Source organism: Gambusia affinis, linkage group LG05 (assembly GCF_019740435.1).
Source record: "Gambusia affinis linkage group LG05, SWU_Gaff_1.0, whole genome shotgun sequence".
Classification (NCBI taxonomy): domain Eukaryota; kingdom Metazoa; phylum Chordata; class Actinopteri; order Cyprinodontiformes; family Poeciliidae; genus Gambusia; species Gambusia affinis.
The window spans coordinates 9433723-9447985 of record NC_057872.1 but is presented as its reverse complement, the minus strand read 5'-3'; the positions used below and the strand labels follow the sequence as shown (position 1 = coordinate 9447985).

Sequence of the window (14263 nt, the reverse complement as noted above, 5' to 3'; positions counted from 1 at the left end):
TTACTAACTTGATCAAACATCCTGCAGATGTTTTTTAATGGTTCTTTTAAAAAAGAACTGGCTGCCAGACCTTAAGGAAAATCAGACATTGGAATGTCTTGGAATGATGACGGATGCATGTGTAGTTTGAAAATATGCAAGCTAAAAAAAATAGCTATTTACATTAAAAAATAACAGGTCAAATTTTACAGAAAAAAACATAAAAAAAATCCATCACAACAAATTAAGAAATAGAATTGGAGGGTGTACAAATGTTTCAAGAAAAGATAAATTCTATACTTCTCTTGAATTTAAATTTGCCTCATTCCCTTTTTGAAGTCTACAAACAATACGATTCCTATTAATTACCAGATTAAAAAAAATAACAGTGCTCAAATTTCTTTTTCTTCTTCTTTTTTTAATATAGGCTTCAAACATCATGGAAAACACAAAACAAGCAAACACAGCATGCAATGACCTGATTTACAATGTTCTGCCTGATTCACCACCAATTTATGGTGATCTGTTCTACCATCTGAGCAACATCCATGTAACAGAACTATAAATTCACGTTTTTATAAACGAGCTTGTATGTTTTTGTGTGCTCAAAATTTAACACACAAACTAAAAGTAATGCAATTCTTGCGCTTTACACGCGTCACCATTCTCTAACAGATGTTTTTCCTTTACTATGGCCATGAACAACGTATGCACAAAGGTAGCAGCACTTTCGTTTGATAATATGCACGGGGTGCTGTCATTTTTGAGATTCGAGACAGCTCTGATTGTTAAAGGTAGCTATTTTTGAGATTGATTTTGTTTTTCTAGGACGCCGGATTTAAATGACGCAAAGCAACGCTTCTCCATATTCTGTCCTCGCCTGTTAAAGCCGCACTAAATGATGACCCGTTCACACTTTTCATCACTGCATAGGAACCAGGTGAACTGCATTAGAACACAGTAACAAAACCAAGATGTTAAATTAAACCAGTGACACAGACTCACTAGCATTTGCTGCCCAAAACGAAGTCTGAGAATAGCTCTCTTCACATCATTACAGTGTGGCGCAATTGTAAACAGGAAGGTCCTGGTTTCCAAATTAAACTCTCATGTAAAGTACTAAAGCTAGAAGAAGCTAACATATTTTTATTATATGCCTATCAGCTCAAACAAGGTGTATATCTTTATGTAATGTGCTAAATAAAAAAAAGACAGATTGTGTTAAAGAATAACGGTTGAATTTAATAAGTGTAACTAACTGTTCATCTCTCCGCCATGATGATGCTAACACCTTAGCTTCTAGCTAACACCGGTTTAGTCGCTGTACAACACCAACAGTCTGCATAAGGTCCAAATGGAGCAACTCGGGTCCTTACCAGTCCCTCAATTTGGATCTGTTTGACAGGAGAGTCCAGGGTACCGCCTGTAGAGGCCATTGGTGGGGTGGGTGCTGAACTGGACTCCTTACGGGAAGCCATTAATCGTGGTCCACGCGAAAGAAAAGGGGGAGAGATTCAGGCGACGCACGTTTCCCTTCCTTGGTCCGTGTGGAAACATCGAGAAAAGTTAATTCCGTTGAAAAGATTCGTACTCATTTAAGAATAGAAGTAACAAAACTCTTTAAAAATAGATTTCACTTTTGGTATGTTAAGAGCTCCACAACAGACGAGACCCAGCTAGTTATAAGCAGTGATGTTTAAAAATGCACTACAACTAGGTTAAGACTGAACTGATAGAGAAATATTGCACTTTTTGTAAGCTTGATGATCAATAAATGACTTTAAAATCAATTTAGCTCAGTCAAATAGTTATAAACCTGCAATAAAAAAACATTTTGCATTGGGGTTATAATACTTGGAACATTCTGCCTCGAAATGTTTTTCCTCAGCAGAAAAAAGTGATTATGCACCAAACACAATTCCAAGGTCTTGGGGATATTAATGGGGTTTATTTGGCAAATATGAGATTGATCTCAGTGTTCTTTTTATTCAAGTGACTTAGTGGAAGTATTAAGGCCTGGGTGTGTCTAGTGAAGCTGAATAAGCAGCTAACTGTTGATTTTACAGGAACAATTACATTTTTCACAGGTTCAGAGTGGTTTGGATTGCTTCCCTAGCCCCAAGAAATGAGACCATTTGAAAATGACTCATTGGTTTGTTAATCTGAAACATTAAAAATGTAACAAAAGCAAAAACAAAAGACATTGTGTACCCTTATCTTCACATGGGTAGAAAAGACTGTGTGCATTTGTTATGAAAGAGGAAAATCTCTAAAGTATTGCAAGTCTAAATAAAAAGACGCAGTGACTTAACCAAGTACTTAAAACACTTTATTTCAAATCTTTACAGATGTATCACAACTAGAAGTTACCCAGAATCTAAAAAGGTGGGGTGGTGAACTGTAACAAGTACATTACCTAGTTACATAATGCAAAGAGGCAAATAAGCATAAACATAAAAAGGTACAAAAAAATAACATTTACATAAACCTTAATTGATAAACTGCCTTAATTATACATCTGAATCATGATATTTAATGCCAGATAAGACTTTCAGATTAATGAGGGACTCACTTTCTTTTGTTTATAAGAGAACGAGTGCAACAGAGAGAAGTTGGGCAATGTTACACTTCTGAACAGTAAAACAGTACCTTTCCAGAACATCTAGTCATTACAGAGATAACGTGACACATTGGGCCTTTCAGAAAAATCATTTTTTAACTGAAACATGGGGACTGACGCAAAACTTGGGGAACGAGAAAACAGAAATTTAACTTAGAAAACAAAATGCAGTAAAGTTTACAAATTGATGACTGAAAAAGGGTTTGCTTTATAAATATACTTGTAAAACATTCTCCACTCCGTTTGAACCAAGAATACTGCATGATCCGATATTTATTACAGTAAAACCATGTTTTGGTTTTTTTAAAGGTTCTGAAACCCCTTTCCCTAGGACAAAAAAAAAATTTAAAATAAAAACTGGGCTTATTGGAAAACACAATAAAAAGGCAAACAGTCGAGTAATTTAAAAACAGGAAAACGAGTATGCCTGTTGCAAGCAGAGTGTTTGTTTCTTCCAATGTCTAAATGAGGTGGAATTTTGGTCCGGCCGTGGCGATGATGTCGCTGTAGGGCTCTGACTGAGTGACCTCGATGGCTTGCTGCTTCTTGAGGACGAGGAAACTGTAAAACTTGGCTGCTGCCTGCTTTCTGTTGTTGTTTCGGCACAGTTCGAGCAGACTGACCGACTCCGCACCGGTCTTCGCCATAACGCGCTGTGGAGGCCAAGAGACGTCATGGGTGGGGGTCAGGGTGCGTACGATTATCACAAAAACAACAAATAAATACAGATTCTGGATTAATTGTACGATCAGGGGCTGTTTACCTGCAGGCCGTGAAGCATCTGTTGGGTTCTCTTGTTCCATCTCTTCTCTTCTTGATCCTGGTCTCCAGCCTGGCCTTCCTCTTCCTGAGAACCACAAATTAGCAAAGAGTTACAACACTCTTTGTAACTATTGTATAATTTTCTCTTTACACACAAGTGTTGACCAAGAGTCTATGACGTGAAGCTAAACTATTAACTTTGCTTATTGCTGCTACGTCACAGCATGTTGGTTTGATTAATAGAATTAAGGCTCCAACTATTTATTTTTGTAACCAATTAATTGGTTATTCTGACAATTAATCGAATAAAATAAATGGCACATTTTAGAGATTTTTAATTTAACCACTTACTCTTTTTGGAAAATATTTTATTTTAGTCAAAAAGATTTAAGAAATAAATTCTCTAAATAAAATTTTTTTTTTTTTTTAACATGACATTTTATTGCCTAAAATGCAATAACAAAATTCCTTTAGAAAATCGGAACCAGGTGAAATTCCACTTTAGTTTTGGCTAAGATGTGTTTACAGAGGTGGCTTTTATCTTAAGTGCAAAAATCAACATTTTCTGTTCAGTTTTATTTGTATTACTGCTCAAATTATTATTACACTCGTTTCAGAAAAATGGCCCATTTGAGTCTGAAAATTACAGTTAATTTATTGATTGAAAAATTAGTTGAAAATTATTTCAATAATTGATTACTCACGGTTAATCCGATTAATCGTTTCTGCCGTAAATTAAATTTTCCAAAAATATAGAAATTTCCCATTTTTTTTATTATTATTATTATTTTTTATTTTTTTTTTTACTTAAGGCCTTCATTAAATCCCAGCCCTTCACTAGTGACAAAAAGCAATAACTTTCCATTCTTTCAAGGAAAAATAAATAAATTCTAGTTTCCCCTCACCTCCTCTTCTTCGCTGTCATCCTTCTTATCCTTATCCTTTTCGGTGAGAAGGTCGAGTTCTGGGACAAGCTGAGTGAGGTTGACACTGGCCTCCTCAGGGGGCAGATCAACCTGAGGCATGTCTAGTCTTTGTGACAAGTCTGAGCGGTTAGCCACTTGCTGCTGTTCCAGGGGAGTCATCTGAGAGAGCAAAGAGAGCAGCTGAGCGACGACTAGAGTAAAACTTAGAGGCAACAGTCCATTTTATTCCCTAACTTTGACTACGTTCTCATTTATGAAATTTACTATTCCAGAAAATTTGGTCATTTAGAACACCGCAGTCTATTTTCACAACCTAAACTATGACCATAAATAATGATTTGTAACATAAAACGGGAAGATTTTCCACAGCTTTGCTCTCAGATATATAAACTCACAGGAAAGCTTCCCTCCTTGTCAACGGGCTGCTTGCGTTTAACGCCACGGGGGGTGGAAGGAGGAGGCATCACCGTCTCATCCAAAGTTGTCCTGCTGCCTTCCATTGTAGAAGCTGCCAGAATGCTGGGCTCCTCCATGATCGTCTGGTCTGAGAGGGAATCATATTACAAATTGTGAAAACACTGCATTCCCCCTCTAAACACTGGAACGACATCTTTTGTTTCTCTATCTTGACTTGCCAATAACGTCTCTGTTCTGAGTCATGATCTCCTCCCTCGGCACCTCCGGGTTCTCCAGCTCTTTGAGGAACTCGTCCAGACTGTCCGCTTCACCGCCCTTCCTGCGCTTCCTCAGCTCGTCTGGCACCAGGGGAGTCAGGCAGCGGGTGAACATCTGACAGAGATCGGACGTTACAATTTGGAAGAGGGGCTCGTTTTTAAGATGTATGCACACTTTGCTCAAAGGTTTGTGCAGCGAATTTAATTCAGCCACAGAATAGATGCAAGAAAACATAGCTTGTGTATCCGCACGCCTTCTGTTTAGTATTCGGAGCGAGTGAAAGAGGGGGGAGGAGGGGGAGATGAAACCAATCACCCGCTTTAACTCCTGGAGCCTGGGTGCTCTCAATTTGAATTTTAAATCAAAATGAAAACTGGGTCTTAACACGTTTCTCTACTCTGATTATAGTTTTGAAGCAGCCTTGACAGCATCTGCCACTAACGACCTTATAAAACACTGCCTACTGTGGCGATTCGGCATTAGATCTGGAAGCAGCGCTTCATCATCAACGACCCCTCGGTACCTTGAGGAGCCGGGCGTTCCAGAGCGGCTGAGCAGGCAGAGAGAAAAGCTTCTCCACTCCTCCGGTCTCTTTCCACATCATGAGCTTCTTAGTGGGAGGGGCCAGGTCCAGTGTGGTCACAATGTCGGAGTAGTCCGACAGCTGGGCTCGGATGGTCTTACTGTCCAACTCTTTGACGCTGTCGACAATCAACTTCCTTTTACGTTTTGCCTTGGTCTCTTTCACTAGAAGGAACAAAAACAGGCAATGAAGACGCTGCTCCTCTATTGCAAACCATAAAAGAATAACAAATATTCTTTTATGTGTTCATTTAAAATATAGTAGAAAACTGGCCCATTTTCTCCACTGTTGTGGTTCAGGTTATGAAAAAAAGGGAACTGCGGAAATTGTTTTAAAAAAAAAAATGAGTGTAACAAAGCTAAATCCTTAAAACTGAAATCCAATTTACTCAATCATTTGTTCACCTTCTGAAACCTGGAAATAAACTTTAATCATTTGTACAAAAGTTATTTTTTGAAAACAATACAAAAAAGATATTTCTTTAAAAGTGTCTACTGCTAATCAGTCCACTCAAGGGGGTTAAAGGCAGTTTTCATGCCAATAAGAAACACATTGAAGCTATTCAAACAATTACAAAATAAGTAATTTGTTGATAAGAAAGGCAGTTATTGGAATCACAGGAACCTCCTCCTCTTCTTTGCATCACCTCACCTGAGCCATGAGGACAGTTAGCTGCTACTTTGACTTTAAAACTGTGTAACACAGCAGGAATGTCTGGTGAAGAGCCTTAACCCCCTCGCTTTAGCAGGAATTTGAGGAATTTTGAAAAGGTCAGCAAAGCTGCTATTACCATGACAGCAAAGTATTAAACACACCAGGGAGCATAAGTTCTTGTTCAGTTTCATAATTTGCGACTTGCTAATATCTCACAATTCCTTTGCTCAATAGTAAGGTAAATAGCATTAATCTATGTTTTAGGATGAAAACGATATACTAGCTGCACACAAGGGCAACTGTAATAATTTATCAAGGCCTTTATGACCTTTTTTCAGTTGTGCATTTTCTTTAAAAAAAAAAAAAAAAAAAAAACACACAAAAAAAAGTTTTTAAATTTTTTAAAAATACTCTAAGTAAATGGTTTTATTGTTACCATCTTTTTTAATCTTAAAGAAAAAAATCTAAAGTTTAGATTTTTCACAAAAAAACAAAACAGTATTTTTCTTAATATGGGTTCAGAGTTCAGATTTTTAGCATGGAGACAACTATAATCATTACTGTAAAGGAGGAGCAGTTGTAATTTGATCACACTTCAAATCAAATTTGACAGAAAATGTATATATATATATATATTTAAAAAAAAGTTTATGTAGTGCCCAATGATTGACAAGTTTTTATTTTCAGTAGCTTAGCATACTCGGTGAAATAAAGAGGAAGTAGAAGATACTGAGGTTTCTACCAGTGATGTCGATGGGCTCCAGGGCAAAGGCCTCCTCTTCATTGTGAACCAGAGTCGTCTGTTCCGTTTGGTCGGCCATTGCTGGCAGCGGCTCTGCTGGGCCAGAATCAGGACTGTCTGGACCCGCTTCTCAGAAACACACAAAAAATAAAGTTATTCATCCAAGATGTGAGCACTAAAAATACACTTGGTGTTCCATTGAAGAAACCAAAAAAAAAAAAAAAAAAAAAAAAAAACATCCAACTTCACTTACGTGAATGAAGGTTGTCAAAGTCATCCTCATCATCCCCGTGATCTGGAGGCATCATGACGCTCTCTGTGATCGCTGGTGGATCATCAAAGATGCCACCTCCATCTTCAGAACTCAGCAGTTTGTCAACTGAGACAGAAAAAAAAACAACAACAAAAAACAGACACATCAACTTCCTTACAAAGGTTTATTTTAATATTAGAACACAGTTTTTTTCTTTAAAAAAAAAAATAAATAAATAATTGAATCTAAAAAACGAGCTTGTTACCAAGCATTCCGCCATCGCTGTTGCCCATGGAGCCGTCCCCAAAGTCGTCATACTCCATGTGGTTGGATTTGTCGGGGAGGTTAGCTGGGCCCGGCTCAGCCTCCAGCAAGAGGTTGGGGTCAGTTGCTCCCTGCATTATATCATCTTCAAACGTGCTAGCGTCACGCATCATCTCTCGGTCATCCATGCCAAAGTCAGCTGAGGAACCCAGCAGAAAGGATCATTAGTTTTCTAGCAGAACTGCAAATATATACGATTCATATGCGTTATTCTCTAAAGTCCTTTTCTTTTGGAACTCTACTCTGCAAGGTCAAGCAGGTATAGACAGGACAGCTGACTGAGTAAGAGCTGTTGTGAACTGAGACGTAAACAAAGCAGCGTTTTCCTACCAAAGTCGTTTTCCTGCAGCAGGCTGAGGTTTCCAACATCCTCCCTCAAGGTGATCTCTTCAGCTCTGCTCTGGTTCAGGGTGAACTGCTGAGCCACATCAATGTCACTGTTGACAACATCAGATGACAATCAGGTTAACCATCATGGAACAACCTTAATATCCCCTGACTAATTGCTTTAACATGGTCAGACGCTGTAATAGACAAATAATCAATTAACTAAGAACTTTAGAAATTTGGCCAACTTACTCTAGATCAGGAAGTGGCTGGTCAAAGTCATGGAACTCCTCAGGTAAGGTGATGGCATTATATGCAGCCTCTCTATTTTCCTCAGGCAGATCAACCACACCTGGACACAGAAATTAGGAGTGACTGTATGCAGAACACAACGTTCACCCCCACCATTTTTTTAAATAGAAGCATATCAAGCAAAGCCCTTCAGAGAGTTTACCTGGCCTGAAGGCCATTTTGATCTTGATGAAGGCTTCATTACAGTCAGCCAGCAGGTACTTGGCCTTTCTGTGGTAGATCCGCACCACTCCGAGGAGCAGGTGACCCGAAGTGCGCAGCGCCATCTTCACCTGAAAAGCAGGAAGTAGAAGATATTGCAAAAAAAAAAACAACTCACTTTTACAGGATACAGCTTGTACTGTAAGCAAAAGCCTGATGTAGCTGTTCAGAAAAACGTATAATGTACCATCATCAGATGCTATATTATTTCAGACAGTGGGATTTTTCAGTTTTGATGCATAAAATAAAAAGAAAAATTGTTGAGATATTTAATCTGTTAATTAAAAGAAAGATACAGTAAAGGCATAATTGATAACAGATTAATCATTTTTGCATGCCTGATTACAAACAGCATGCAAATACAGTTTTTCAAAATAAATAAATAAATAAATAAAATAAAACATTTACACACAAAAAAAATACCATGCAAGTTAGGTGCAACTACTGATGTAACGCTATGAATTAGAACTATAAGTGGACACCAACCTGATGAAAGTCTGAATGACGGAGCAGAGTAAAAACTCCCATCAGCACCAGCACTTGGTTTAAACCAGTCTAACAGTCAAGCCTCCTTACCTTAGGTGAGATGATGCTCTCCACGCTGCTCTCCAGGTTGCATTCAAACACATGGGCCTTGGTCAGCTTTTTGTCCCAATGGGCCGCCAGCCAGATCTTGGCCAGCGGCCCACGTTTGCTGAGGACAAAGTGGGCGTAGAACATTGCCCTGGTTGCCCTGGTTCAAACACGCCAACTGTGGTGTGGTTTACCTGGAAAATTATTAAGATACATATAACAAATTGATTTCATTTACACGGTTATAGTAACGCAAACTAAAGGTGTGTTTGGACACTGCAAAAATTAAACGCTGAAAAGCACCGCACAGAAATTAGTTTGTCATTTTAGAAATGTCCTGCGGTTAGGTTAGCCTGTGCGCATCGGTGGGCGATCGATCACAGAAAGGATTATTAAAAGCTTGCAATAAATAGTTCTGTTAAACAACTGGGTGGGTAATTTGTCATTTTTGCTCAATTAGTGCCAAATTGGCCTTCTGTGCTCAAGTAGTGTTTCTAAATGTAGGCTGATTTACTGAGACAGAAAATGGTGGTGGTTCTTCATTTTAATGAATCTAATCAACAGGTCGTAAAACATCACATCTTTCACAAATTCATCCACAGCTCACAGAAAACGCAAGAAAAAATTGGTTGATTCTAATATCTGGTGGACTGACTGGTCTCCACTCAATATTTTCAAACATATTTGTACCAAAAATACACTGATAAAATACATGAACAGATGATTTGGCAACCTGGTAAGAGTGCAAAATACATTAAAACGTTTATGGTTTATATTGATTTTATCTAAGACTATTTTAGCAACCATTTCTTCCTTCCATATACTAATTTTTGTTATTTTCTCAACATATTGTTTTGAGGTTTCTCCTCTAAAGTCGGGGAAAAGTTACTCAAAATAAACGAAAAAACTTCAAATTTTAGAACATTGATTTGTTTATATCCTAGATAAATTTGTTGTTTTTGTGGAACTACTCCATCAATAACGGTGTAATATCCAAGGAGGGAACATGTTCACTTCTTTTAGTAAAAAAAAAAAACAAAAAACAAAGGATCCCATTAATATGTGTTGAATTTGTCATCTTATTTCTCTCAACTTAACCAACGTTGCATGTAAAAAAGAGCTAAAGAATTGGACGATATCAAAAGCTCCTTATTTATTATCCTTATTTATATATCCCATTCATTTTTAGTCAAGTGAAGGGGGGGGATACTGGAAATGCACAAACTTTTACCTTATTTTGTTACACACGCTAAACTTTTCGCTGCAAATCGAAATGCGACTTATTTTGCTAAAAGAAAGACCAAAAAAATAGTCAGAAAATCAATGTAGGCAATTTTATGTCCACTCAATTGCAAATAAGAACAAAAAGCGCCAAAGGGATGGGGCACCAGTAAATAGTCGGCGCCATCAAGTGGGACGAACCAAATTAGCCGACTGCTAACTACAAAAGGAGGAACGGCGTCGTAAGCTTGATACATCGCTTGGATAAGTTTAGAATAAAATCGTTAATTTTAGACCAAATTGCAACTACCTTACACCACACTACAAGAAAACTCCATATAAGTACAGAAAGCCCTCAGGAAAAGGCAAGACTCGATGGCTGCTCATACTTTTTAGCCCCTCATCAGCTCAACGCTGTCGTTAGCCGAAGTCCAACGGCTCTTCATACAATGAAGGCCGCAACGAACAGACTCCAGCATGCATGCCAATTTCGTTACATAAAACACTAAAACCAGTGCGTGAACATATCCGCTGCAGACACACTTACCGAGAGGAGCCCTCGTAGAGTGAAATCACAAAGATTAGGTAATTTCTCCCAGCGAGCTCTCCCCTGTTGTACTCATTAAAACAGCCAAGATGGCGCCAGCCGCCTTCCTCCCGCTCAGCGCTGTCCTTTTAAAATCGACAGGATGTTTACAGTCAAAAAACGGCGGAGGAGGAGGAGTCTGTCGGGGAGGCTGAAACGCACCACAGACGACATCCTGCTGTGAGCGGCGACAGGAGATAGAGGGCGCTGTGACACAAAGCCTATCGCAGGAAAAAAAGGCGTCTCAATCAACCATGACAACAAAATCTGCATTCAAATACTGTACAACTATTAATAATACTTGTAGCCGTATGCTAAGAATTTATTTAATCTCTGAAATTACTAAATATTTTTCTAATGAGGTCCAAAATGCACACAGTCAAAAAAAAAGAATAGATTTGCTACATAAAACATGAGACATGTGATATCTTAAACACGAATAAACCGGCGATTTACTAAATACAATGATCTAATAAATAAGTGTATGATTCTTTTGATCAAATATGAATAATCAACAGTGTAAAAGAATGTAATGCAAAACTTTAGATGCAGAGCATCTTTATGATGTGTCAATAATGTCTTAGAGATTAAAATGCTGAAATCACTGATCAAAAAAAATGTTAAAAATGGTTCAGTTTGTATTTTCAGTGTTGAATTATTTTCAGAGCCCTGTGACCCTGTGATCTGATTGGTTAGCCTGAACAGTAACTGAACTGGAGATTGCTCACTTTGTGTTTGTCTCGCCTGTTGACTTTTGTGAGTAAAGTTGACAAGCAACAGAAAGTTATGGTATGCTGCACATCACATGACGATAAAATCATTCAATTTAGAGAAAACAGAAAAATATTCACATTCACATGCACATTTTCTAGTACTATTTCACTGTTTAAAAATAGATTGTTTTTATCAGTTTAATAAGACATTTCTTCATTTAATTCATGTCTGTATTTCTACTTCCGTATCATTACAAATCTTTTCATCAATATAAAGACTGAAATATGGCATCGCCGTAAATTATACAGGGTTTTTTTTCTGACTTGCAGTTCTGATTTTCATCTTTACTCATATTTCTATACCACTATAGTTCTTTGGCTTTGTTTTCTCTTTTTTTATGACATAATGTTGAAATATAAATGGTATTTGGATATAATTATTTTGTCGCAACTTCCTCATAGTCTCAGTTATGTATCCCTTGCATTGTGTATACCTGAAAGTAGCAAATCAAATCTTCACAAATGAACTTTGGTCGCAATAATAAAGACGAAAACAGGTCCGTGTTTTGATAAGGAGATGGCGGGTCTGAAATGACCAGAGCATGCCAAACATGTGACGCATGCAGCGGCAGAGAGCCCCGGAAACCAATTTCCCAGCACTATATTAGATGCCGAGATGAGAAATATGCCTGACAGACAGAGTGACTCATCTACAAACAAATTGCGAAATGGGTACACAGAAAAGCGGATTTGTCTCATGGGCATCTGTTGCGCTGGAACTGCTGCCAGTTGAGCTTGTTTATAATTTACAAGCCACAGAGCTCCTTGTCGCTGTGCGAGATAGATAATGAGGTGGCAGTATGGTTACGTTTTACTTCGTTCAGCTCCAGATGCTAGGAGTCCCGTTCCACTGTGAAGTTCATGTTATCTTTGCAGCCACATTAGACGCATTATACACATAAAGAGAGATGCGTCACATCAGATGCATCTCTAAAAATCAGAAGATCCTCATCAGACACACTTTTGTATCATCACCTCTTATTAGGCTGATACATTAAAAGTCTAAATCTAGACTTTGTACTGGGCGGAAATTGATCACTTTGCATCCATCCATCCTGACTGTCACAGGGCAACACAGAGTCAAACGGGCCAAACAATCATGCACACACACGCGCACACACACTCAGACCAATTAATCTAACAGTCATGTTTTTAGGACTGAAGCCGGAGTACGCGGAGAGAATCCACGCATTCACAGGGAGAATATGCAAACTCCATGCAGTATCGAAACAGGACCTTCTTGCTGTTCTACCAACTGCAGCCCATCACTTTATATCGTAAAGCCCAATTTTCACATTACATCAAGTCAGCATGATTTAAAAATAGATTTATAAAATGCAGTTCTGTATTTAGTTGCTGCCAGTGTTTTTTTCTTCTTCTTGCACCCATCTGTTAAATTTTTTATTTATTTTTTTAATGTTGAAAGCAAGTTGCTGTTACCACATGAAGGATGATTCTGCACAGCCTTAGAGAAAGCAGCACGGATGCATCCCTGCCTTAGGCGCCTTATCTTTGGCATACATCACGTAGCCAGAAGGCCTGATTATCTCCACATATCAAAGCAGACATATGCAATCATCTCCACATCTGTATGAAGCAAAAAAAAAAAAAAAAAAAAACACGATGATGTTTGTTCCCCCAACAATCCTTTGAGGGCTTCACGGTACATCTGGATGTAGGGTGAGATTAAATCACACTCGGGTACACGATGTATCCATTTCCTTTTCCTTCCACTTCACTTTGTGTTCACGAAATCTCAATGTTTGTGGCTGTAATGTGGAGGGGGGGGGGGGGGGGGGGGTGAAAACTAGAGGTATAAACTTTTGCATGGTAATATGTGCTAAATTAATAGTTTCACGCTATGAATGTGAAGCATCTTTATGTATCTAAATAAAGTGGTTGCAGAGTTACTGATCCTGCATTCTGTTTGTTGCTGAAGTGTTGGAGTGAAAAAAAGAGACGTATCCCACACACACACACACACACTGACGACAGAAATTTCCAACAGAATAAGAAAGCAGCTTTGGATACGAATCGGCACACTGTTGAGTTGAGAAAAAGCCGAAAAGTAGCAACAAAGTTCTCTCCCGCAAGCTTAAGTTTATCTTTAAAAAAAAAAAAAAAAGAAAGAAAGAAAAAAGAAAGTTCACTTTTCATGCTAGGGTGATATCTGATGAAAAGATGATAGAGAGGGTAGAAAGGCATTTTCTCAAGTTTAGCCTCAAGTCAGAGAGATTTTAATCTAACAGCAGGGGAGAGTCCTGACAGCGCGCAAACTGATCCATCTCGGCTGCGAGATACGCATCCCATCAACGGGATTAAAAGTTGGGCTAATTTGCATGTTATTTAATCAGGAAAGACTGTCGGGAGATAATAAACCCTTTCGGTCGAACGAAACTTTGCAGCAATTATGTCTTGACATTTCACAGGTCGGCTTATCAGAGTCATACTTCCGTCAGCCATCTAAAACTTGGAAAATCTTCTGTGAAATGGGCCAGAGTGTTTCTCCTTTCAACCTGACACTAGATGATTCATCCTTGGGTACCATTTAAGCTTTGAAATTGCGCAGAGCTTTGGAGTAATGATTTTTTTTCCCCCAGTTAGACATCTCCCTTCGTCTCTCTCACTTTGTGTGTGTGTGTGTGTGTGTGTGTGTATGTATTGTAGTTGCTCCTGACGTGCTTTCTCCAGCTGAGTTGGCACCGGGGGATCATCTCAGATAGATGCCGTTATTTATGCAGCGTGTCTAAAC

General features: G+C 38.5%; 2 protein-coding genes across 2 annotated transcripts in view; both read right to left on the bottom strand.

Annotated features, from left to right (window-relative positions):
- Positions 1-1525, bottom strand: part of LOC122831602 (eukaryotic translation initiation factor 3 subunit H) — a 70643-nt gene extending 69118 nt beyond the window's left edge. Inside the window, exon 1 of the mRNA XM_044117900.1 lies at positions 1356-1525. Within this exon, the coding sequence (XP_043973835.1) occupies positions 1356-1457 (102 nt within the window). The 5' untranslated portion in view covers positions 1458-1525. The remainder of the gene's footprint in view (positions 1-1355) is intronic.
- A 761-nt stretch (positions 1526-2286) lies between these two features.
- Positions 2287-10849, bottom strand: LOC122831601 (double-strand-break repair protein rad21 homolog A-like). The gene is made up of 14 exons (XM_044117899.1): positions 10700-10849; positions 8935-9125; positions 8300-8429; positions 8098-8197; positions 7849-7955; positions 7460-7657; positions 7195-7320; positions 6942-7067; positions 5486-5709; positions 4923-5076; positions 4683-4831; positions 4267-4446; positions 3363-3446; positions 2287-3252 (listed from the first exon to the last, which is right to left on the bottom strand). The coding sequence occupies exons 2-14, from the start codon at positions 9076-9078 to the stop codon at positions 3061-3063; spliced, it is 1914 nt and encodes a 637-aa protein (XP_043973834.1). The 5' UTR covers positions 9079-9125; positions 10700-10849; the 3' UTR covers positions 2287-3060.
- Positions 10850-14263: the final 3414 nt, after the last annotated feature.